The 26,703-nt window shown below is 41.1% G+C and overlaps 1 protein-coding gene across 1 annotated transcript in view; it reads left to right on the forward strand.

Moving 5' to 3' along the window:
* Positions 1-26,703, forward strand: part of SLC2A13 (solute carrier family 2 member 13) — a 68,204-nt gene that overhangs the window by 22,586 nt on the left and 18,915 nt on the right. Inside the window, exons 4-7 of the mRNA XM_039354500.1 lie at positions 2,604-2,712; positions 15,415-15,578; positions 16,795-16,915; positions 22,026-22,151. Coding sequence (XP_039210434.1) covers positions 2,604-2,712; positions 15,415-15,578; positions 16,795-16,915; positions 22,026-22,151 — 520 coding nt within the window. The remainder of the gene's footprint in view (positions 1-2,603; positions 2,713-15,414; positions 15,579-16,794; positions 16,916-22,025; positions 22,152-26,703) is intronic.

Raw genomic sequence — 26,703 nt, forward strand, 5'->3', positions numbered from 1 at the left:
CTTTAGAAAGTCATCTTATACGCCGGAAAATACAGTATAACAAAATAGTGGCTCTTCACACACACACCTCCTTTAAGGTTATTAGCATTTATCTCTTTATTCATGAAACATATCTTTTCAGTCCTGGCGTCAACAAAAAGAAATTACATAAAAGGAAACCAAAAGTAACATCTTATTTTAACCTTAATCAGTTGCTCTATGAGGGAGATTGGTGGTTTTGAATAGGATATATAAATAAATACAGAAAATCAAGCACACCAACTTTACATTCCTTTTCTAACTCTGCTAATCTGTAGTTCATTCTAATTAGTGTGGTAGAATTTGTTTTCTTTCTTTCCTTGCCCTATCACCCCGCCTTAACCAGGTTTAAGAAGACTTTTTTGTACATCCAAAAAGAAGAAAGAAAAAAATTCTCTCAGTTGTACGGTCACTTGCATTTTTAAATTTTTAAATTCTCAGCTAGTTTCTTTTGTAGAGCCAGTGAAGCCTCTTTTTCTAAAACATCGTCTTCATCTCTCAGCTTTGTATCCACTTTTGATACCATCTCTGTCTTGTCAAATAGGATTTGTTTGCCCGCTCAGACTTCCCCAACATTTCCGGGGAAACATGTCAGAACGGGAAGGGACGGTTCTGCGCGAGCAGCGTGCGCTCGCCGGCCTCTTCCGCAGCCCGATTGCAAACCCCTCACGGCCCACTAGTGGGCCACGGACCACAGGTTGGGGACCTCTGTTCTAGCTCAGAGGTCCCCAACTTTTGGGGCACCAGGGACCGGTTCCGTGGAGAGAGGTTTTTCCGCGGACCGGAGGGGGTGTGGTTTTGTGTGCTGCCTGCATCCTGCGGATGGGGCTTTGCTTGTTTGTGCGGCCCGGTTGCTGGTATGCTGTGGCCCGGTACCGGTCCACGGACTGGAGGTTGAGGACCTCTGCTCTAGCTGACATTTTTTCAATAACATCTTTTGGACCTAGTAATCCATCAATAAAGGCAAACTTCATTATGGAGACGGATATGACAGAAGTGGTTATTATCCTGGCTACTATCTCCCGTCAGTGAAATTTCTACTCTTAGGACTTTTGGGGTCCTCTTTGTAGGGTCATCTAAATTCCCTTTCCACTTTCATTAAATCGCTTTCTTTATATGCGATCGAGGCTCTTGCATTATTTTTTTTTTAAACCCTCTGTTTTATTCCCGCAAACGGGGATAGATTAAGACCCTTAAAAACGGTAGCTTGCTTCACAAATCACCTGCGTGCCCAGCTTGCCGCAAGAGTTTTGTAATTTACCAGCCAGCCTTTTTAGCCACTTTGTTTATAACATTTCATTGGTCAGGGTTGAAACTTCTAATTAAACCAGTTTGTTAGGCTTTTTAGACACTTAACAGATAGATAGATAGATAGATAGATAGATAGATAGATAGATAGATAGATAGATAGATAGATAGATAGATAGATAACCTTTATTGGGGACTTTGTCGGGAACAAACGTTAAATCTTGGGAAAGTTGTGTATTGTTGCTCTTGTTTTATGCCCGAATGCCTTGATGACCAGACCGGCTGATCAGGTGGATTTGCTGAATGATGACCTTAGACTGCATTTTGACTTTTCTCTTTGCAAACGGTGCAGGCAGGCAAGCCGAGATTCAAGCGGGACTCATTAACTTGATGTTTGGTTTGGTTTGTTACCTTTATGGCCTTGAGGACATTCGTCTACTAATCAGGCTGTATTGAAACTGCTTTCAGCCAGAGTCGGCTGGAAGGTGTGTGTGTGGGTATTTGGGCTGGAGGCTTGCCAGCAAATGTGGGAGCATTTGGAGGAAATTTGCAACCATTAAAGAACTCTTTACCTTGCCAGCTGTCTGCATTGCCTTTGTGCTGTGCCTTGGGTCATCACAGTTCATTTTGCACCCTTCTGACAAGCAAAGTCAACTGGGAAGTCAGATTAATTTAACCAATAGGTTATTAACTGAACAGCTGCAATGATTCACTTAACAACTCTGGAAAGAGGTCATAAAATGGGGCAAAACTCACTTAACAACTATCTCACTGAACAATGGAAACTTTGAGCTCAGTTATGACCATAAGTCAAAGACTATCTATGCCAGGGCTAGGCAACCTTGGCTCTTTTATGACTCGTGGACTTCAACTCCCAGAATTCCTGAGCCAGCCATGCTGAGGGAAAAGGGAGAGGTTTCCAAGCTGAGCCAAGCTGGCTTAGGAATTCTGGGAGTTGAACTCCACGAGTCAGAAAGCGGCCTAGGCCTAGGCCAGAGGTAGGCAACCCTGGCTCTTTTATGACTTGTGGACTTCAACTCCCAGAATTCCTGAGCCAGCCATGCTGAGGGGAAAGGGAGAGGTTTCCAAGCTGAGCCAGGCTGGCTGAGGAATTCTGGGAGTTGAAGTCCACTAGTCATGAAGGGGGCCATAGTTCCCCCATGCTGGCTCAGGAATTCTGGGAGTTGAAGTCCACGAGTCATAAAAGAGCCAAGGTTGCCTACCCCTGACCTATACTAAGGATGTATGCTATAAAAAGAATTATATGCAGAAAATCCAGGGCGAAAACCCTAAATGAATTAAAACTTTTTTTCTTTTTTTCTTTCTTTCTTTTGAAGCTGGACCGGTGATCTACCGAATGCTGAGCTATGCACCCACTCGAAGACAATTGATCGTGGGTTGTAGTTTACAAATGTTCCAACAGCTGGCAGGTATTAATACAGTCATGTATGTATCATTCCACTTTTTAAAAAATTTATTGTCAGTTTGAGAGACGAGAAACATCGTTAAAACGGTTTAACAATGCAAAATAGCAAAACATAAAATTAGCCTTTCAGTATAATGCGTATATGACTCTTTGCATTTGCTCTGGGAACATTTCGGCTTCAACCTTTTCAATATTTGTTCCAAATCGGTTTTCAATATTTGTTCCAAATCATAGCAAGCAGGGAAGGAAGCTGTCTGAATGTGAATGAGTACTAATGTTTCTAAAATAATGCAGCATAATATAAAGCCCAAGGCCAGATGTGGCTTTTATTTTAACAAAAATGTTCTTTCCAGCTTTCTGCGGCAACATCTGTACCTCTTGCAAATGAGAATAACGGAATAACAGTTGGAAGGGACCTTGGAGGTCTTCTAGTCCAACCCCCTCCTCATGCAGGAAACTCTACACCATTCCCAGATGAATGGCTGTCCAGCTGGTGAATTGAATGCCAGTGTCGTGGTCTTTTTTTCCCCCTCTCCAGATTTAGGGAAATCTGTTCATAATTTCACCATTTCTTTAGTATGTTAATTTCTGTAATATTCCATACCCTTGAAGAAAACTATAAAGGTTCAGGGGAAATGGAAGAAGTGGAAGTAAAGTTAGGAGAAACAATTGGGTTTCTGAGAAGGGCCAGAATAAGAAAAAAAAAAAAAAAAAAGGCAAGGGATGCAGAACATCACTTAAAAAAGTGACTTTTGACTGTTTTTCCCACTTAACGACTGTTGCAGCATCCCCATGGTCACGTGACCTAAATTTGGATGCTTGGCAACTGGTTCACCTTCATGATGGTTGCAGTGTCCCTATTCTGTCCCAGCCTACGAGAGTCCTTGTTATGCTCACAAGGAGAAACCCGTCTTTCAACAAGCAAGCTGGAGCCGCAGGAAAAAACCAATCCCCTTTTATTATTCACAGACCTGAGTCAGTGTCCAAGGCAAACAAACGCAGTCCACAAAAACTAGATCCTCAACACGAATGGCTCCAGCACCTCCCACACCTTCCCTTTTATAATTCAGCCAAGGCGTGGCTTCCTAATGCCTTCTCCTTTGCCTTTGGAGCCGCCCCATTGCATTCCTCTGTCCTACTCGCTTCTCTTGCCTGCGCATTTGTGCATCCGGGATTTGTCCCAGCTGTTCTTCATCACTGTCCAACTCAGGCTCCCAGCACAGCTGGGTCCCAGCCTGAGCGCGAGTAGAGGGGCCAGGTTCCTCGTCCGACTGTAAGTCTCGGAGCTCCTCAGAGCCTTCCTCTAACTCTGATGTCACTCCAGGCCCCTCCTCCTCCTCCTCCTCTGATTCCTCAGACTCAGCTGCCGGGTCCACTGGCTGGCGAGGATTCACAACAGTCCCGAAATCACGTGATTCACTTAAGAACAGTGGCAAAAAAAAAAGGTGGTACAATTTACATCCTGCTCAGAAATTTGGGGCTCAGTTGTGGCCGTAAATCAAGGGCTACCTGTACAGGTGAGTCGTGTACAGATGTATCACCATCTAGCCATCAGGAATTTGGACATTTCTTACCTGACCACTGCTTTTGGGATCGTTTATTTTACCGTGTGAAATTTCTTTATACATCGACATCCTCAGCCTTCACCCAAAAGGATTCTTAGAAACAAAAAGTTGCAACAACGTCCACTCTTGAGCCCAGAATTTATGTTGCTAAGCGAGACAGTTGTTAAGTGAGTTTTGTCCCATGTTATGACTTTCCTTGCTGGAAGGGACCTTGGAGGTCTTCTAGTCCAGCCCCTTGCTCAAGCAGGAGAACCTATACCATCTCAGACAAGTGACTGTCCTGTCTCTTGTTAAAAACCTCCGGTGGTGGAGCGCCCACGACTTCCGAAGGCAAACGCTGTTCCACTGGTTAAAATTCACAGGATAAAATAACAGCCAGGTGATTCAACATCGATCTGAGATAGTCCTTTCCATTAAGGCTGTCTCTTTTTATCTTGGCTGGTGATTGATTCGTGTTGTGCTCTAATGGAGTTTGTCTCTCCAGATCTGCCGCTTTCTCACCCGTAAAAAAACCTGTTTTCACATTCTCAAAATAAAAGGCGAAGAAACCCACTAAGCAGGAGACCTGGTGGCCTTTGCTGAGAGAGACTCAGCAACTCATTAACGCACAAGGCTTGTGTTCCGTTCCGCAGGACAACTTCATTGGCTCTTTGATCGCCTACGACAAGCTTCCGACTTAACTTTTTTTAAAAAAAACGTAAACTACCCTCTCTGTCTTATCCTATCTGATCCTTCCCAAAGCTGCTTACAAGAATGAAGTAGTTCTCTCCCCCACGTAGCTTTTTCTCTCCCTTCTTACAGGAGTGGCCAAAATTGTGGAAACCTTTTGGGAAAAAGTGTATTTTTGACGTTTGATGGCTAATAACACCACTTTTTTGGGGGGGAGCACTACTATAAAATTATATATTAATGGAAAGATAATTTAATCAAGAATGTAATGCAACGTAGTTTGTTCAATTATCTGTACTGTATTCTATGAAAAGTTATAGCCCAATAACCAGAAAAAGGAAGCACAACTTGCTTAGGTTGATCTCAGGTAGCTTTCCTTCATCCGATTGTAGCCAATAATAATAATAAAGTTGGAAGGGACCGTGGAGGTCATCAAGTCCAACCCCCCTGCTCAGGCAGGTAACCCTATACCATTTTGGACAAATGGCTGTCCAGTCTCTTCTTAATAACTTCCAGTGTTGGAGCATTCATCACTTCTGGAGGCAGTGAACATGAGTGTTTAGAGAGCCAATCAGGTGTCATCTTGTTTTGGCAATGAGCCAATCGGATCACAGTAGGATTCAGTGATTGATGTCATGTATTGAAGCCGAGAGGAGGACATTTGTCACTGTGTTACGTGATGGCCATCACGTTGGTTGGGGGGTTTTTTGTGTTCTTTCATTTAGTGAGATTGTAAAACGTAATAAAATTAAAGTCATGGTGCGAAGAGTTGACTGGTCACCCAGAAAGCGATGTAAAATAGTATTATTAAGTGGACAAGGCTACAGTTATAAAGAAATTAGAAGAAAAATGGGTGGAAACTTAACCAAAGATGGCACTTCTACTGTACACTTTTCCCAAAAGGTTTCCACAATTTTGGCCACTACTGTATGGATTTTAAACTGGGCAGAGAAACTACCGTATTTTTCCGTCTATAAGACGTGCCTTGTATAAGACACTCTGGCGTGTGAGTTTCACCGCCCCAATCGCCTGCAAATCCGGAGGTTCGGCCGTCCGACGATCTTGCCCCCTCCCCTCTCCGGTTAGGGACAAACCCACAGGGGCTTGACACCCGCAGCAGGGGGCAAGGCAACCCACATAGGCGTGCCCTGGGCTGCAGAGGTTACCCTTATTTTTCCATGTATAAGACACTGCGCTTGTATAAGACGCACCTGATTTTTGAACAGGGGTGTTTGCAGGGAAAAAAACAGCGTCTTATACATGGAGAAATACGGTAATACTGGATTCATAATGTTAGTTATTACCAAGGCAACCGGATAAAATCAAAGGCTATCACCAGTTCCTGACAGATAGCAGGAGAAGAAGCTGAAATAACTGCATCCCCAGATATTTAACCTTTTTAACTATCTGCAATAAACAATTCTGTCTTTTCTGATATTTGTTCCTCTTTTTTTCTTGCTTATCTGTAAGGTTTTTAAACTATTACTTTGTTTTTTTTTCTCTATTTATTTTCAGTCCTGCCATTTCTCCATGCTGTTCTATCTTTCCCAATAGTTTAGGAATCCTCTCCAAAGGTTCTTTTAAAATAAAGCACCAAATCATCAGCAAATGCTTGTAATTTACCGTACTTTCTGGCATATAAGACGACTTTCGAAAGCGTTGAAATCGGTGCCGAAGTCGGGGGTCGTCTTATACACCGAGTCGTCTTATACGCCGGAAATAACGGTAGTTTCTGGCGTATAAGACGACTTTCTAGGCATGTGACTCGGCGCCGAAGTCGGGGGTCGTCTTATACGCCGGGTTGCCTTATATGCCGGAAAATACGGTATATATTTCACCTTTTATTTCTAGTCCTTTGATTTCTAGATCTTGCCTAATATTTCTGTTCAAAACTTCCAAAGTGAAAATGAATCGCAGCAGAGGGAGCAGACATCCTTGCCTTGTGCCTTTCCTTATGGCAAAGTTCTCCGTATAGTCCCCGTTCACAATCACTCTCGCTGGTTTGTTTATTGCGTATCGTTTTTATCGTATTGATAAAATTCTGTCCAGAGTTCACTATTTGTAATTGTTGAATCATAAATTGCCGGGAAACATCAAACCAGATGAACCAGGTGAAACGCTATTGTCTGTTCCTGACAGATAGCAGGAGAAGAAGCTGCAATTTGAATATATATATATATATATATATATATATATATATATATATATATATATATATATATGTTCTGAGGTTTTCGAGGGTGTTTGTGTAGTCTTGTTGTTGGGTTTTCGCCCACGTTAAAATTGGAAGTGTCTTGGCGACGTTGTTTCGACGAAGTCCCATTCGTCATCTTCAGGCAGCTGCTCAAAGCACGAAGCTGAAAACACCAGCCTGAAGATGACGAATGGGACTTCGTCGAAACGTCGCCAAGACACTTCCAATTTTACGTGGGAGAAAACCCGAACAACCAAAGACCTACATACATACATACATACATACATACATACATACATATATATATATATAAATGGGCTCTCACTGACATAATGCCGAATAATACAAAACCGGCCCTAGTTTCTCTTTGCCTTGTCTGGTATTAAAACAAGAGCAATACAGGTAGTCCTCGACTTATGACCACAACTGAGCTCAGAATTTCTGTTGCTAAGCGAGATATTTCTTAAGCGAATTTTGCCACATTTTACAACCTTTTTTGCCACTGTCGTTAAGCGGATCCTTGCAGTTAAGTTAATAACACAGTTGTTGAGTGATTCTGGCTTCCCCCGTTGACTTTGCTTGACGGAAGGTCGCAAAAGGGACCACGTGACCCCCCAGGACACCGTCATAAATATGAGTCTGTTGCCAAGCGTCTGACCTTTGATCGTGGGAATGGTGTGTGTGAAAAACGGTTGTAAGTTATATTGATGCTGCAACAGTCGCAAAGGTGAAAAGTGGTCATAAGTCACCTTTTTCAATGCTGTCGTCTAAACCGTCACTAAACAAATGGTTGTAAGTCAAGGAGTACCTGTACAGGGGTTTACAACAAATTGTCGTACGTCGAGGACTATCTGTGTAAACATCTAGCCATCTGGAATTTGTGCATTTCTTTCCTCATGACTCCTTTAGAATCGATTGTTTTCTTAACTGTTTTTGTGTGTTTGTCCTTAATTGTTTAATTTTTTTTTCTTTCAAGATTTTTTAGCAGGTTTCTCGCTTAATTTTTTTAAAAAGTACACATATGGAAGGAAGAATGCAATTTCAGTTATATGAGTAAGATACCTAGAAATAGATTGTGGTATACAATACAGTAGGGTGGGTTTTTTTTGTTCATTTGGCTGAGGAATTCTGGGAGTTGAAGTCCACAAGTCTTAAAAGTTGTCAAGGTTACAGACCTCTGGTTTAGATAATAGATTTCTGATAGTTTACTACTACTACTACTACTACTACTACTATTATTATTATTATAATTTCTCATCTGAGGTTAGCAAAGTCGTATCAAACACCGTTTGTTCTTTATAAAATCCATACAATTTAACATCTTTATCACATCTAGTTTACATTTGTAAATATGCCCACCAGGATAGATTGATGCCCTGATTTTAAATTTCTTGTTTAGATTTTAAATTCGCTTCAGAGTTTAGAATCTATATGTCCAGATTTTTTCGAAGTCTACCAAATTTGGGTGTACAAATTATTATTATTATTCTCAATCATCGCACAGTCAGCCAGATGTTCAGACTGGATTTGGCATTTTGTCTACCTATCGAGTCCTTACCCAGGACCTGGGATAGGCAGATGTGGATGTTTGATGGTATTACAGATATCGTCGCAGGATGGAAGCAGTTTCTAATAAGGCCGCCTTTTGCAATTGACTAATAGCGAATTTGTCAATGCCAATGGTGTTCAAGTGGTGATCCAGTTGTTTTGGGATTGCACCCAAGGAGCCTATGACTATTGGTACTACCCTTGCTTGCTTTTGCCACAGTCTTTCTATTTCTATTTGTAGGTCTTTGCATTTTGTTATCTTCTCCAGTTCTTTGTCATCTATTCTGCTGTCTCCAGGCACTGCCACGTCTACTATCCAGACTTTTTTGTCTTTCTTATCGACAATTGTTAAGTCTGGGGTGTTATGTTGCAGGTGCTTGTCTGTTTGAATTCTGAAGTCCCAGAGCAGTTTAATTTTATCATTTTCTATGACTTTCTCTATTTTATGATCCCACCAGTTTTTGTTTACAGGCAAATGATAATTTTTGCAGATCTTCCAATGCCCATTGTTGCTACTTTGTCATGCCGCTGCTTGTAATCAGTCTGTGCAATCTTCTTGCAACAGCTTACCAAGTGGTCCACTGTTTCTTCAGCTTATTTGCATAGGCGGCACTTACTGTCTTTTGCTGTCTTCTCAATTTTGACTTTGTATGCATTTGTCCTTAAGGCTTGGTCTTGTGCAGCCAGAATTATCCCTCGGTCTCTTTCTTCAATTTTCCTGCTCTTAGCCATGCCCAGGTTTTATTATTATCTGCTTTCCACTATTTTTTTAATGGATTGGCCTGTAGTGCTTTGTCCTTCCCATGCCTCTATTCTGTTCTTCATTTGGTCTTTCCTGTAGGCCAGTTTGGTCTCTCCAGTAGTTAGTAAGCCTTCCTGATATACTAATTTCAGTGCATCTTCATCATTGTTCTTCAGATATTCTTCCAAATCCATTTTTTCTTCTTCAACCATCTGATGTACTTGTAGCATTCCACGCCCACCTATTTGCCTGGGTAGATAAAGTCTATCAATGTCACTGCGTGGATGAAGGGCGTGATTCATTGTCATTATTTTTCTGTTCTGCCTATCCATTGCTTTTAGTTCTGCTTGAGTCCAGTCCACTATTCCAGCTGTGTACCTAATGACTGGGATTGCCCAGGTGTTGATTGCCCTTATGGTATTCCTCCATTGAGTTTGGACTTTAAGATCTTCTTCACTCTCTTGATGTATTCACCTCTAATCTTTTTCTTGACTTCAGTGTGCTTGATGTTGTCAGCTTGAAGGATACCCAGTATTTGTAGTAATCTTCCTCATCCAGACTCATAATGTTATTTTCGTGGGGCATCTTGATTCCTTCAGTTTTCACTACTTTTCCTTGTTTGATAGTAAGTGTGGCACATTTGTCCAAGCCAAACTCCATAACAATATTTTGGCTATATATACGGACAGTGTTGAGCAGCGATTCTATTTCAATGATGTTTTTCATACAGGGCTTCATCAGATCATCCATGTAAGGAGGTGGGATAGTCTAGCAGATTGTTTTTGATGTTTGAGAAACCATGTCCCTGAGTTATTCAGTATTTGTTGCAGAGGAAACAGTGCAATAACAAATAGTATGGTGATATTAATCTCCTTGAATATTCCTCTCTTGAATTAACCTCTCCCAGCTTTTCACCATTGATCTGCAACTGTGTCTTCCATTGTGCCATCGATTTTTTGCACAAATTTTCTCTGATGTTTCTACTTACTCCTTTATTTCTAGGCCCTTGATTATCCAGTCATGTGGCAGAAGAGTCAAATGCCTTTTTGGGGTAGTCAAAATCATTGTTGCTCACATTCAGATTGGTCTTCCTGTCCTTGCAGTTTTCCAAGATCATTTTGTCTATTTAGGAGTTGATCTTTTGTTCCTCTGCTATTGGGGCAGTTTCCTTTCTGCTCAGGTGGAGAGAGATTGTTTTCAACTAGATGCTGTTGTACTGCATCAGCTACCACACCAGTTAGTAATTGAAAGTTGTTGGTAAGCAGGTAATTGGCCTGTAGTTACCTGATGTTGCCCCTTTTGCTGGATTTTTCATTATTAGGTAGGTTTTCCCAGTTGTTAGCAACTTTTCAATTTCTCCTCCTTGTAGTATATTGTTGAACTGTTTGGCAATGAGTGGGTGGATAACAGTTAGATGTTTCAACCAAAACCCATGCAGTTCATCTTCACCTGGTGCTGACCAATTTTTGATTTTCTTTGCTCTTTTTTCTACCATTTTTGTTGTTATTACTAGTTCTTTCATTTCAACTTCTGTTTTATTTGCATCCACCTCTTTTAACCAAGCCGCATCCTTGTTGTATTTCTTTGGGTTATCCCATATCTGCTTCCAGAACTGCACTGTTTCTTCCTTGTCAGGTACTGACTGATTCCTTGCAGTTTCTCCATTGATGGATTGGTAGAAACGTTTCTGATTGGATTGAAATTGGAGGTTCTGCCTATAGTTTGCAATTCGAGCTTCATATCTACTGATTTTCCTGGCTATAGCTGTTATTTGTTGCTTTATTATTTCCAGTGCTTCCTTGATCTTCCTTGTTTCTAAGTGGTATTTCTTGATTAGGTATTCTTTGGTCTTCTTGTTCTTCAGCTTCTTTTCTTTCATCTGTTCTAGCTTGCTTGCATGTGATCTTAACTTGCTGATCTTATTTTCTAGTCTAACCTTCCATTTTTGTGGTGCACTGTTTGTTTGTTTTCTTTTTTGTTGATTTTACATCCCAGGTATTCTGTTATAACTGCAGCTGTGCTGTACATTAGTTGGTTTGTTTCTTGCAGTGAATTGGTGCTTATACTTGCTATTGCAGTATTTGCATCTTTTAATGCTTGTGCTAGCTGTTTCTTTGAAACAAGCTTCAATGCAGGCAGCCTTATTCTGTTGTTTTTGTGCTGTTCTAGATGCTCAGTTATTCTTTGTTTCAATTCTTTTATTTCTTTAGTTAGAGGGTTTTGTTCTTCCTGAGGAAGAGGTGCCTGGTTTCCAAATGAGAACAGTTGTATATCTCTGCTGGATTCCTTCACTGCCAACTCCCCCTGGTTTGCCTCTACATTCTGAATTACTTCTGGTAAGGCTTTGATTTCTTTGCCCTGGGTAAACCTTTGCAGTTCGTCCAATTCTGTTTCTGTGAATACTTTATTTCGTGTTATAAATCGGCGTTGATCTGCTAGTCTCTGTTCTGTTATTTCTGATTCTGGATGTTGTTCTTTCCAGAACTGGTGCATTCGTTTTAGATATCCTCTTCTTGTTGGACTTGATCTGTAGTAACAGATCATTATTTCTTTGTTTTCCATCACTGTGTATCTGCGACGGGTAAACACCTTTTCTTCCAGTAGTTCTGCAGCTGCTGGCCCTGGTTGCTCAGCCAACAGTCCTGAGTCCTGTAACCCATTTTTCACCAGATATCCAGGAACTCCAATATCTAGCGCGGACCTTGTTAACCCGGGCGACGTCCGAGCCGGTATGGCATTCTGAAATTTACGTCTCACCATATTTTTTATGGGAGAGACACTCTTTGTCTGACTCCTCTGATGAGACCTGTCCAGTATGGTTGAACCTCTGGCATAGCTCTCATCTTCCTCAGAGTACACAAGCCCCACAACCACGTCAAGGTAGTGCCTCACTGGGGGTCAAGGTAGTGCCTCACTGGGGGTTGTTGTTGTTGTTGTTGTTGTTGTTGTTATTATTATTATTATTATTATTATTATTATTATTATTATTATTGCTGTTGCACTCTTTTCCCGAAAGCAGTATGGGATTGGGGAGCTGCTGCTGTGTCATCTGGTTGTTGGGAAAACGTTTTGGAATCAGTGCCTGAACTCTGTTGCTTTTTTATCTCTTAATCTTACGAGTCTGCAGACAAGATAAGTCTTTTTTTTTCTTTTTCTTTTTTTGTAAATCTCTGTGGAACAACTTGGAAAACAAACCATGCTTTATAAAAGCAAGGAAGAAAAGAGTAATCAGAATCACCAACTAAGACATCGTATGTTCGGGTTATAAATCTCATTCCCCAAGCTGATTATGTCATTAAGCATTAATCAAAGGAGGCACTATGAAAAATGCATCTCTATGGTGCTTCCAACTGTTTATTCTATTCAGTCTCTCAACAGTTTGTTCGGTCTCTCCAGCACTCATCTTCTGCCTTCATTTAGCTGGGGTTTTTTTTCTCCTCCTGTGAGGATGAATCTAATTGTGTTCAATCCTGGCTGTTATTATTATGGATCTTTGTCATTGATTTTTTTTTTCTTCAGGCTTACTTAAAAACAAAGTTTTCTCGTACTCTTATCTATGAACCAGGAGAACATGACCTGTTTAGATAATGCATTTTCCATCTTGTTTGTCTTGAATTTTGTTTTCTAATTCTTCTTTATATTTAGTCACATTAAGTTGTCACAAGGTAACTTGCATTTATCCGTGAAATCTCTCCGTCCGTCCATCCATCCGTCCATCCATCCGTCCATCCATCTATCTACCATCTATCTACCCATCTGTCTATCCATCCATCATTTATCATCTATGTTAGAGAATTTTAATTTCTGTATTGGTGAAAAAATAAATCAGAAGCTCTCACCGTTGACTGCATTTAGCTGATTCAAAATAACTTTATATTTATATAAAAATATTTACAATACCGTTCTTCTTTACAGCAACATAGCTTAACGAAGACTTCTTGCAGAGACAGACCAGAGACAAAACCTTGAGACTGGAAATCCAGCTCCTAACTCAATACTCTTTTTGCACAGACTCAGTAGCACTTTCTTCCCATTGGCTGACTGAGTTATCACATGACTCTTCCTGTTCATGAATATTCCAACAATCTACCTATATTTATTATCTATCTATCTGTCTACCTACCTACCTTGTCTGTCTGTCTGTCTACCTACCTATATCTATCTATCTATCTATCTATCTATCTATCTATCTATCTATCTATCTATCTATCTATCCTTTCTATGTATTATCTACCTAGCCATCCATTATCATTTATTATTTAATTTATCTATATTATCTATTATCTCTATCATTTATTATCTGTCTATATTTATTATCATCTCTATGTATTTATCCTGTCCGTCCGTCCTTCCATCCATCCATCCATCATCTATCGTTTATCTGTATTTTTTATCTATCATTTCTATCTATCATGCTGACTGAGGAATTCTGGGAGTTGAAGTCCACAAATCTTGAAGTTGCCAAGGTTGGACACCCCCTGACCTGGGATACTTTTAAATGCAAGATGGGTTTTTTTTCTCGTGCTGGACCACTCTTCAAATGCCATGAGCATTGTCTTGATCACTTGGCTGACGTCATTCTGCATGCTGCTTGCTATTTTCAACCCCTATTTTTAAACTCTTCCTTCAGTTTACTGTAGTCCATTATTAAGGCGTGCCAACCAATCAACATGGTACGTAAACAGGGGAAAGAATTTGAAGTATCATCATAGGTTGATAATATCTGTTATTTTTAGTTTTGCATCCCAAAAGAGAAAACATCTTTAGTAGATAGGTTAACTGTTCAGGGACTGATAGTGGCTAATAATAACTCAAAACATATTATTAGGTTGGATAGAATTAGAGACAATGAAAGGTAGTGACTGTGTTTCCATATATAGAGACATTTATTTGTGTTTTGCATTTTGGAAATGCTATTGGCTGAAAGTTGGTTGCATGTTGGACTGTGCTGGGTAATTGGATAGCCAACAAACAAGCTATCTAATCAACTAGAAATACTAAATCTGTGAACGATAATCCCCCAGGCTCAATAATTTCTATTTTTCAGGGTAACTACTACAGTAGGCTTAAACCAGTCTTGTGAAAAAGGATATATTTGAGCAAATGGATGAAAAAACTGGATGGGTGGATATATTCAGGACTTCAGGAGAACTTTCATGGGTGATGCAAAATAATGAGAATTATTGGCAGGAGGATGGATGGGTGGGTGGATGGATGGAAACATGGATGGATGGATGGATGGTTGGATGGAAACATGGATGGATGGTTGGATGGAAACATGGAATGGCTGGATGGATGGTTGGAAACATGGATGGATGGATGGATGGATGGATGGATGGATGGATGGATGGATGGATGGATGGATGGATGGATGGATGGATGGAAACATGGATGGATGGTTGGATGGAAACATGGATGGATGGATGGATGGTTGGAAACATGGATGGATGGATGGATGGATGGAAACATGGATGGATGGAAAGATAGATCGCCATAAATTTGAAACAAACAAAAATTATAAATAAACAAATCAATCAACCAATCAATCTGCTACTTCAGTGGTTATTGCCACCTAAGTAAGAACTCATTCCATCGATCTATTAATATTTCAGGGCAGTTAATTTGGATGCTGGGTTTCAGAAATGTCTTTAAGTGTAGGGAAGGAAAGAAATCACATTTTGCACAACTACACTATGCCTTTTTCTCATGTTTCTCTGAAGATCTCTTTCCAGTGTTATGCTCACTAATTTCTTGAAATAATACAATACAACGGATGCCGAGAGATACACTTGAAGCATTCGGCCAGAATCTTCCAAGGAGCAAATTTATTGTGTCTTTCCAATCAAGGTATCTGATAGAGCGTAACATTCGGGTCACCGAAAAGAAAAGTTGCCGGAAAGGAACCGTTTTGTCTACCGCTCTCCATAACCAAAGACCAATCTGTCACCTCGCCCTTGTCCAAATCAGTGAATGTACTACACATTTAAGGTTCTTTGTCTTTCAGGTACTACAGTGCAACCATTATTCAGATGTCCGGAGTCCGAGACGACCGGCTCGCCATCTGGCTTGCTGCCGTGACAGCCTTCACTAACTTCATTTTCACCTCTGTGGGAGTCTGGCTGGTAGAAAAAGTGGGCCGGCGCAAACTTACCCTGGGAAGTTTAGCAGGTACGTCCGCGTCAACTAAAAATGGAAGGGAACAAACGGAAGCGCATTTGAAAATAGACCTGTAGCGATTTGGTCTAGTGGTTAAGGCCTCAGGTTAGAAAGCTTGGGCCAGTCACCGGGAGACGGGGAGTTCTAGTTCTGCCTGAGACATGAAAGCCAGCTGGGTGACCTTGGGCCAGTCACCAGGAGATGGAGAGTCCTAGTCCAGCCTTAGCTATGAAAACTGGGTGACTTTGGGCCAATCACCAGGAGACGGGGAGTTCTAGTTCTGCCTTAGCCATGAAAGCCAGCTGGGTGACTTTGGGCCAGTCACCGGGAGACGGGGAGTTCTAGTTATGTCTTAGCCATGAAAGCCAGCTGGGTGACTTTGGGCCAATCACCGGGAGACGGGGAGTTCTAGTTCTGTCTTAGCCATGAAAGCCAGCTGGGTGACTTTGGGCCAATCACCGGGAGACGGGGAGTTCTAGTTCTGTCTTAGCCATGAAAGCCAGCTGGGTGACTTTGGGCCAATCACCGGGAGACGGGGAGTTCTAGTTCTGCCTTAGCCATGAAAGCCAGCTGGGTGACTTTGGGCCAATCACCGGGAGACGGGGAGTTCTAGTTCTGCTTAGCCATGAAAGCCAGCTGGGTGACTTTGGGCCAGTCACCGGGAGACGGGGAGTTCTAGTTATGTCTTAGCCATGAAAGCCAGCTGGGTGACTTTGGGCCAGTCACCGGGAGACGGGGAGTTCTAGTTCTGCCTTAGCCATGAAAGCCAGCTGGGTGACTTTGGGCCAATCACCGGGAGACGGGGAGTTCTATTTCTGTCTTAGCCATGAAAGCCAGCTGGGTGACTTTGGGCCAATCACCGGAAGACGGGGAGTTCTATTTCTGTCTTAGCCATGAAAGCCAGCTGGGTGACTTTGGGCCAATCACCGGGAGACGGGGAGTTCTAGTTCCGCCTTAGCCATGAAAGCCAGCTGGGTGATCTTGGGCCAGCCACCAGGAGATGGAGAGTTCTAGTCCTGCCTTAGCCAGAGAAAGACAGCTGGGTGATGCGCTTAACAGCTGTGGCTAGGAAAGTCATAAAATGGGACAAAACTCACTTAACCCATGTTTCACTTAGCAACAAAAACGGCCTCAATCGTGGCCGTCAAGTCAAGGACTACCTGTATACCTCTTTGTGTGAATTCTGTATTCTGGAACGAAGCTGTTTATTTGCCTTTTTTAAATATAGGTACCACTGTGGCCCTGCTTGTGTTAGCTTTGGGTTTTCTGCTGTCAGCTCAAGCTTCACCACAAGTTACTCTTGGCCCTGAGAGCCCACTGGGCCAAAACTCCACTTGCACAAAATACAGGTAAGAAGTTTTGATTTGTTCATTAAACCTTCGGGGCTCGTGCAGCTGTTCTCAAATGAACCACAGTATAATGCGTGTTCGCATTAGTTAAGAATGTACAATTAGTCAAGTATTTCAGGCTTGCAATTCACGAAGGATGAATTGTTCTCTGGAAGTGAGTGCAGGAACACAGTACTGATATCTCTTTGAATATTAATTGGTGCTATTTAAATATTAGAAAAATAGGTCCTAATTATTTTCCTACAGTAAAGGTAACAACAACAGATGAACGTAAAACAAAGACTCCTTTTAACCTAATACTCAAAACTGGAATTTTTCAATTCAATCATTGACAAGGCTGTTTAACAGAGCTTTTTTTTGGGGGGGGGGGGGTAGGAGATTGCTAAATAGTTCCAGATTAATTTTTTTTAACCGTGTACATGTTTGCCTTAGTTTTGATTTCTCTTCTCATGTTATTGCTCTTCCATGAAGCTTAGTGTAATTCTCATTTTGTGCTTCTTGTATCCTGGTACATGATTGCTTCCATATTACTAAATTAAGCTTGAAAGCAGAATCAGCAGCCAGGTGATGTTGGTTGCACAATTTAGGAAAGCAGTTTAATGCATGTATTTTGTTCAGATGTAGGCTATTTTTAAGGGCAAATTGCAGGAATCTATTAGATGTGAACTCTTTAGTTATAAACACAGTCCCTGGATGATTAAATGTTATTTTAACTCCAGTTATGGAGTAAATCAACAGAGAAATTAAACTTGAAATCTTAATGGATCAGCAAGAATTGTAGATAGATAGATAGATAGATAGATAGATAGATAGATAGATAGATAGATAGATAGATAGAGAGAGAGAGAGACAGACAGACAGATAGATAGATAGATACAGACAGAGACAGATAGATAGACAGATAGATAGATGATAGATAGATAGATAGATAGATAGATAGATAGATAGATAGATAGATAGAGACAGAGAGAGAGAGAGACACACAGACAGACAGACAGAGTAATTACTCAAATATGCTAAAATTAGTTCCAGATAAGTAATTTTTTTTAATTGTCCATTTTTTTTCTGCTGGGTTGCTTTCTGCTGCTGTTTGACTGTTGCATTGTGAGATGGTCTTCGATTTGATATAATATCTCCGTGATACAAAATTTAATATTGCATGTTACCCTCCCAAAATGTCTTCCCACGTTTATCTCCGGCTGCTGCTGGGCATCTGATTTTGTTGTCAAAAGTGTGGTCCTAGTGTGATCTTGTCATTCAAATTATCTGAAGCTCAGTCCGTTAAGAACAATCACACGGATAACGCTTAAAAACATTGGCACTGATAGACTCTCTTCCCTAGCACGATAAGGAACTTGAGGATTTGTGTGTGATCGTGTTAGTTTACACCAATCTGTATGTTCCTCAACCCCAAACTGCAGCTTTCTGGACCAAAATGGTTGCCTATCTCATCTTAAATGATAACTTTTGTTAAATGTTTTGTAAGTTATCTTTTCCTTGGAGGTGCTTCCCTTAAGATAACTTTTATTCTAATATAAAATGACATGAGGGCAGTCTTCCAATATTTGAGGGGTTGCCACAAAGAAGAAGGGTTCAACCTGATCTCCAAAGCACCCGAAGGCAGGACAAGAAGCAACGGATGGAAATTCATCAAGGAGAGAAGCAACCTGGAATTAAGGAGAAATTTCCTGACAGTGAGAACAATTAATCAGTGGGACGGCTAAGAAGTTGTGGGTGCTCCATCACTGGAGGTTTTTAAGAAGAGATTGGACAACCCTTTGTCTGAAATGGTGTAGGGTCTCCTGCCTGACCAGGGGGTTGGACTAGAAGACCTCCAAGGTCCCTTCCAACTCTTCTCTTCCCTTCTCTTCCCTTCCCTTCCCTTCCATTCTACTCTTATTCTATTCCCTTCCATTCCGTTCCATTCCATTCTATTCTATTCTATTCTATTTCATTCCACTCCACTCCACTCTTATTCTATTCCCTTCCATTCTATTCCATTCCATTCCATTCTATTCTAGATCTGACCTAGAACTAAGGAGAAATTTCCTGACAGTGAGAGCAATTAACCAGTGGAACAACCTGGTTGTGAATGCTCCAACATTGGAAGTTTTTTAGAAGAGATTGGACAACCATTTGTCTGAAATGGTATAGAGTTTCCTGCCTGACCAGGGGGTTGGACTAGAAGACCTCTAAGGTCCCTTCCAACTCTGTTATTCTGAGTTCTAAAAATATAACAGTATTTTATAATGAATTTAAAAAAAAATGAAGGAATTGATCCAGAGATGATCAGAAGAGACCTTAAAATGCACGCTCAAGCTATTTTGCTTTGCCTTGCTCTAATCAACATGTAATTAAAATTTGATTGGGAAGTTCATGCTGTTGAGCTGAAGGACGACTTGTGAATAAATCCTGAAATTAGCTGAGCAGTAAAAGCAGTTTTGGGGTTGTAGCACTTAACCTAGCTTTTAGCATGTTTCTCTTTATTAAATCTCTAGTTTAATTTAAAATGCTGGAGGTTAGCAGGCTTTCAACGCAGAAGAGCGTTTATGCATCTGATGTTTTAGAAATAAATACGACACACCATTTTTAGGATTAAAAAGATGGCATTTTTTTTGGAATATCCTTCCGTTCAAAGAAATTCAGATCAGATAATCACAGCATGGATAAAATTCGTGTGCTTTAGACCAGTTCAGAAACCCTGCAAATGCTGCGTCATCCAGAAGGTCCCAAAAGATTTGAAATACCAACTGCACAAAGACAAAGACCGAAAGCTTTTTAAATTAAAGAAAGCTAAGAGACTGGATGGATTCCCATAACTTCCCATCCCATTCCCATATTACTGCCTTCTTGGTTTTCTCTGCTTCTGTTAAGCCCAGGGACGATAGCAGAAATATTTGCTAAAGCTGGATTTGTTATTAATGAAAGCAAGAAGTTTTTACCATCCAGAACTCCCACACCTCATTATATATACATATCGCTTGGAAGATTCATCTGGTGCAGACTTTCTGCTTGAAATACTAAATATTTTTTTACAAGTACTTACATTTGCAGGAGGCCAAAGGCTGGTGTCTTTTGATATTTGTTAAAAAACTTGGGAGTAAATCCTGATCAGGCACCATTGCTTCAATTAATTTTAATTGCATTCCACAGGACCAGTTCCTTCTTTCATTAATATTTATTTAGTACAAGTATCAGTTTCATAATTGAAATACTATTTTTCTTGTTTCTCCGCCCCCCATTTTTCCACAGCATGCTTTCTGAAAACTTTTTAAAATCTGTGTCTGTCATGGAAGGAGTTTCTCTCTGTAACTCAGTTGTAACTTCAAACGGTTACTAAACAGATGCTTGTAAAGGACTACTGCATACCGCATACCTGTTATAGATAGATAGATAGATAGATAGATAGATAGATAGATAGATAGATAGATAGATAGATAATAGAGATAAATGGACTAGAGAGATAGATAGATAGATGAGAGAGAAAGGTGATAGATAGATAGATAGATAGATAGATAGATAGATAGATAGATAGATAGATAGATAGATTATAGAGATAAATGGACTAGAGCAGCGGTTCTCAACGTTTGTGTGACGGCGACCCCCGTCACACAAACGTTATGCGCATGCGCGGCGCGGCGCACATGGGGGTGGGGCCCCCGCGCACGGCGCACATGCGCGGTGCCCCCCCGCGCGCGGCGGGCATGGGGGCGGCCCCCTGCACACGGCGCGCACGCGCGGCGCCGCCTGCACGCGCGGCGCCGCCCCCCGGAGGCACGGCGCCGCCCCCATGCGCGGCACGCATGCGCGGCGCCACCCCCCGGAGGCGCACCGCCACCTCCATGCGCGGCGCGCGTGCGCGGCACCGCCCCCCCCGGAGGCGCAGCGCGCCCCCGGAGGCAACAAAATGGCGGATCGCCGCGTTTGGCGACCCCACAAAAGAGGTCGATCGACCCCAAATGGGGTCGCGACCCATAGGTTGAGAACCGCTGGACTAGAGAGATAGATAGATGGATGAGAGAGAAAGGTGATAGATAGATAGATAGATAGATAGATAGATAGATAGATAGATAGATAGATAGATAGATAGATAGATAGATAGATAGATAGATAGATAGATAGATGGATGGATGGATGGATGGATGGATGGATAGATAGATAGATAGATAAGCTATAATAGACCCTTTTATGACTTATGGACTTCAACTCCCAGGATTCCACAAGTCAAAAAAGGGCCAAGTTTGAAGACCCCTGTTATAGGACATTTAGCAGGCAATGAAATAACAAGCTGTGTTACAATTAAAAAAAAAAAGTATGCAAATGGTTTCTGAATACTGTTTTTAAAATGTGCATGTGAATTGCCAGTGAAAAGAAAGATGATTGGAAAACCTTTAGAAACAACACACGTGTTTTTGTCATTTAAACGTTGACATTCACCCATTTCCCATCTATATTGTTGTGGGAATATAGTTACTTGCCCATCATATTTTTTTTAAGTAACGCTGAATAATTTCCAATTTCTACTACCGATCTCTCCCGCTGCAAGCATTCTTAATTGTCCCACTAATTCTGTGCAATTCGGAAACTATTATCTTTAATTGGATCTATGTCCGTTTTAATTTCAGTCTCATTGTTTTGTTTTGTTTTTCTTTTACTTTTCATAAATCACGGAAATATTCTCCCTCTGACTGAGTTAACAACTTTTGCCCAAGTTACATAAAGCTATTGATGAATCTAAGGTTTATTTATTTATTTATTTATGAGACTTATATACCGCTTTAAGTGCAAGCACTCTCTAAGCGGTGTACACCAGTAAGCAACGTATATATATATATATATATATTTACATTGCCCCCAACAATCTGGGTCCTCATTTTACCTACCCCGGAAGGATGGAAGACTGAGTCAACTTTGAGCCGGTGAGATTTGAACCGCTGACCTGCTGAACACAAGTCAGCTAAAGTGGCCTGCAGTACTGCACTCTAACTGCTACGCCACCTCGGCTCTGGTTTGTCCTTTGAGAAGCCAGCTAACTCCCATTCTTACTTAATTTGACCCTTCTCTCTTAAAAGGCTGGCTTATTCCCATGACTTTTCATTCTTTATTTCAGCAATTGTAACGGGTGCATGCTGGATCCAACGTGTGGGTTTTGCTACAAACTGAACAAGTCAAGCGTTGCCGCGTCTTCTTGTGCTCCGGTTAGTAAGAAATCAACAATGGAAGCCGCGTGGGGCAGGTACGTTCCTTTTGGGGTGGCTTAATTGTGTAAGAAATGCTTCTGGGTACTTTATAAAGAAATGCAGCTGTTCCACTAGTTTTCAGGATGGTCTTTTTTCATTATACGAACCGTGTTGCACTGTGGTTTCACCTTTGTCGTTAAAAAAAAAAAAGAATTCTCATAAAAGCACTGTAGGATACAATCAGTTGTGAGTGCCGATTTAAAGGTCACACATCACGCTTCCTTTTTTTTTTTTTTTTTTTTTTGAACATCGGCGACAAAATCTACTTGGAGGAAAGTACCAAACCTTTTTCAGTTGTGTTACGCCAAGATTTTACTTGTGATCTGAAAAAAAGCGGGCAAATAGCATTCAAGTAAGAGTAACATAAGACAGGTAGTCCACAAACCTACGAGCACAGTTGAGCCCAAATTTTCCATTGCTAAGCGAGACAGTTATTCAAGTGGCTTTTTTGCCCCATTTTACAACCATGCCTGCCACAGCTCTAAAGCAAATCTCGCAGGTTTTCAGGTTTTCAGTAACACGATTGGACTTTTTCAGAAGGTCACAAAAGGGGGTCGCATGACACACACCCAGACACACACACCCCAGGACACTGTAGCCGTCATAAATATGAGTCAGTTGCCAGGTGTTTGAATTTTGATCACGTGACCCTGGAGATGCTGCAGTGGTCGTAAAAACGTTCATAAGCCACTTTTTTCAGTCATTAAACAAACGGTCTTTAAATGAACTGTTAAAAATTGAGGACTACCTGTACGATTGGTGAGCTGTTGTTCGTCCATCGAATTCGATGAGGACCTTGACATCTTGTGGATTATGGGCCACCAACGATGTGTCTAATAAGGCCGATGTTAGCACGGAACGTTCTGCCACATACTGAACAAAGAAATGTAGACGCTGTTATTTCAGCATTTACAGCTCTGGCTTTGCAGAGTGCTCGCTTTTCTTGTGCCAAGATTGTCCTTCTGTGTTCATGTGTCTGGCAACCCTGGTACACCAAGGTGCGCCATGTCGGTCGATCATGCGCCAGAAGTTCCCAAGAGATGGTGTTAATATCCAGGGACTTAAGAGAGGCTTTCAACGTGTCTTTGTATCGGTTCTTTTGTCCCCCGTGCGATCGCTTTCCTTGAGACAGCTCACCATAGAAGAGCTGTTTAGGGATGCGATGATCTGGCATCCTTACGACATGGCCCGCCCAGCGCATCTGGGCTTTCATCAACAGAGTGTAAACTGATGATAGGTCTGCTCTGGAGAGGACATCTGTGTCTGGTATCTTATCCTGCCACCGGATCCTCAGAATTCTACGAAGGCAAGTCATGTGGAAGTAGTTCCGTTGCCTAACGTGCCTCCTGTACACTGTCCAGGTCTCACTAGCATACATCAGGGATGTATGGTGAGTATCAGGCTAATGGATAGCTTATATGTAGGGGTCACTTAAGGCTCCTAAATGTTCAGTTTGGTTGTGTAGGATGGTTGTGTGAGTGGCAGTTTGGTTCTGTAACTGTTTTGAGGTTTAATTTTTTTTAAATATTTATACGAATTAATCATATAGCTAAAGGGCTGGCATATGATTAATGCAGACAGGCTATACAGTACATGTTGCTGAAAGCAGCATTTGCACATGGCAATCTTGTGACTTGGCCATCTTGTTTGATGTCATGACTTTAATATATATTTTTTTCGTTACTGCTAATTACCCATCTTGGGGATATAGATGGACAGATAAATTTTTATATTACTTTGAAGCTGAAGCCAAATTCTCAGAGCAACTTCGTTTTCAATGGAAGATATATTTTATAAAGTTTAGTGCTGCTATTTAAAGATCATTTAACCAATTCAAAGTCTGATCGTTGCAGGTATAGGAAAACCCCGGCATTTTTATTCTATTAAAACCCCATTAATTGTTTTCATTATATTACTGAATTAATGTCTCTGGTGAATAAGATTCTGTATCAACTACAGAAAAAAATATATATTGACATTTCTTTTTTGTAAGACTGCAGCTTGACCTATCCTCCATGGTACTCTTAGTTTAAATTTTAAGCCAAGCTTTATTCAGATATCTTCTAAACCAGTGGTTCTCAACCTGTGGGTCGGGACCCCATTTGGGGTCGAATGACCATTTCACGGGGGTCGCCAAACAAGGCTGTCCGCCATTTTTTCCTCCTTTTCTTTGGCCACGCCCCTGGCACCCGGTGATGTATAAGTGGTTGGGGGTCACCACAACATGGGGAACTGTATTATGGGGTCGCGGCATTAGAAAGGTTGAGAACCACTGTTCTAAACTATTATTGGTTTGTCTCTTAACTTTCTATGCTGCCCATCTCAAAACCTTAAAACAACAAATAGAGACTAAATTTGAATTTAAATGGTCCTGTTAATTAGGGAACTTTCCTACTCCAAAATGTGTGACTTCTTCATCTTCTAATTCTATTCTCTTATAACAGTTCATTTAGTGACCGTTCAAACTTATGACCATTTTTTCACCCTTACGACCGTTGCGGCGTCCCCAGGGTCACGTGATCAAAATTGAGACGCTTGGCAACGGACTCACATTTATGACAGTTTTAATGTCCCGGGGTCACGTCATCCCCTTTTGCGACCTTCTGACAAGCAAAGTCAATGGGGAAGCCAGATTCAGTGTGACTAATTTAACAGCTGCAGTGATTCACTTAACAACTGTGGCAAGAAAGGTCGTAAAACGAGACAAAACTCACTTAGCCACAGAAAGTTTGGGTTCAGTTGAGGTCGTAAGTTGAGGACTTTCCTATACTCCTTTCTATTGCAGGAAGCTTTAATCGTTGGCTTTATTTCTTATTTTAATTGTTGTTTTTTTTCAATGAAAGTTTTTTATTTTTTCCGTATAAACATTATAAAAAAAAACAGTATACAATACAATTTTAAGATAAAATAAACATTATGACGACCTGCGCACTCCCCCCAGGCCGCGTCCACCCTCTCTTAAAACATTCCCTACTTCCCTCCTCTTTCTCACCTCCCATCCTACTCTCTTCCCCTCCCCCTCTCCTCTCCCTACCCTACTTCCTCTCTACACTTGCCCACCTCTCATCCCTATCAAACCCATGAACGCAGCATAAGGGGAGTGCCCAGGCCGCACCCCTATAAGCAACCATTATCTATATTACACTTACCCCCCCCCCCCACATTTCCTCCCTCCCATCCCCAACCCCCCTCCCTTCACTTCCCAGAGCAGAATACAGGGTTAATAATTAAAAGAATTTATAATAATAAGAAAAAAGAAAAGGAAAAAAAAAAGAAAAAAAGAAAAAATAATAAAAAAGGGGAAAAAAATTATCATACTTGACCTTTAACTCCAATAGCCTATAAGACAATTCTCTGTAATATTTACTATAATATTCATTCATAAAATAAGTGAAACTTTTTAGTTCCATACTTTTTCTGAATATAATCTATCCATCTTCTCCATACAGTTAATATATCTTTCTTGTGTATGATCCTTTAAATAGGCAGAAATTTTTGCCATCTCTGCAAACTTATTTTAATTGTTAAATAACCTTTGTGGTGAATTTTACCTCAGTCAGTCATTGTTAGGGCCACAACGAACAGGAATTACTATGGTAAGTCTGGTGTTGCCGTGCAGAAGCTTTAATTAGATGCACAGGAAACTTTTGCTGAATGCAGTATAATTTTGATTATATGTTATAGAAGACATTGCAATTTGTGATTGGGTTTTTTCACACAGTGCTTTTGAATTTCCATAACGTTTCCAGATGATTCTGACAGAAAAAACAAAACAAAACAGGGCCTTAGCACTGCCAAGGAGCTACAGTGGAAGCAATTAAAATTTCCCGTTTTTTAAAAAAGAGGGTATAATAAGAATTCACACCCGAAACCTTGTCATCAGTCCAACCACACGAAAATATTTTTTTTTTGATGGGCTAAGGATAGTATTTCATGTTTTTTTATGTAATACTAAGATCTTCATTTCTTAGTGTTGTGTCGGAAGGTGGTGAATAATTCATTTTGGAATTTAATAGCATTTTTCAAATTCCCGATGTCGGTTCTGGTAGAAAGAAATTTCATTCTGTAATAGCTAATGGATGAATGCTTCTTTGTAACCAAGAAAATACTAAAGCTCAAGCATAGAAGAAAATGGCGATAATATAGAATATCATTTAATTTTCCTTCTCTGGGCTGCATACAGTTTAATTTAAAAAAAAAAAAACAAAAACATCAGAGAAAATGTTTCCGGAGATTTTTAATCATCTAGGTCCGGGGTCCCCAACTTGTGGGCCGTGGCCCGGTAGTGGGCCTGGCCTGCTGGCCACCAGGGTGCGGGACAGGCCCACCCACTCGCGCTAGCGCCTGCAACCGCGGGGTGCAAAAACAGGACATCGCACCATGTGGTGCAAAGAGGGGCCACTGCTGTGCCTTGGGGCACAAAAACTGTCATGCATACATGCCAGTTGCCAAATGTTCTAAATTTTGACCACGGGGATGCCGTAGCAGGTGTGAGTGTGAAAAATGGTCGTAAGCCACCTTTTCCAGTACAGTAACTCTGAACAGACA

This window comes from Crotalus tigris, unplaced genomic scaffold, assembly GCF_016545835.1.
Source record: "Crotalus tigris isolate CLP2741 ecotype Arizona unplaced genomic scaffold, ASM1654583v1 scf7180000018553.2237530, whole genome shotgun sequence".
NCBI lineage: Eukaryota > Metazoa > Chordata > Lepidosauria > Squamata > Viperidae > Crotalus > Crotalus tigris.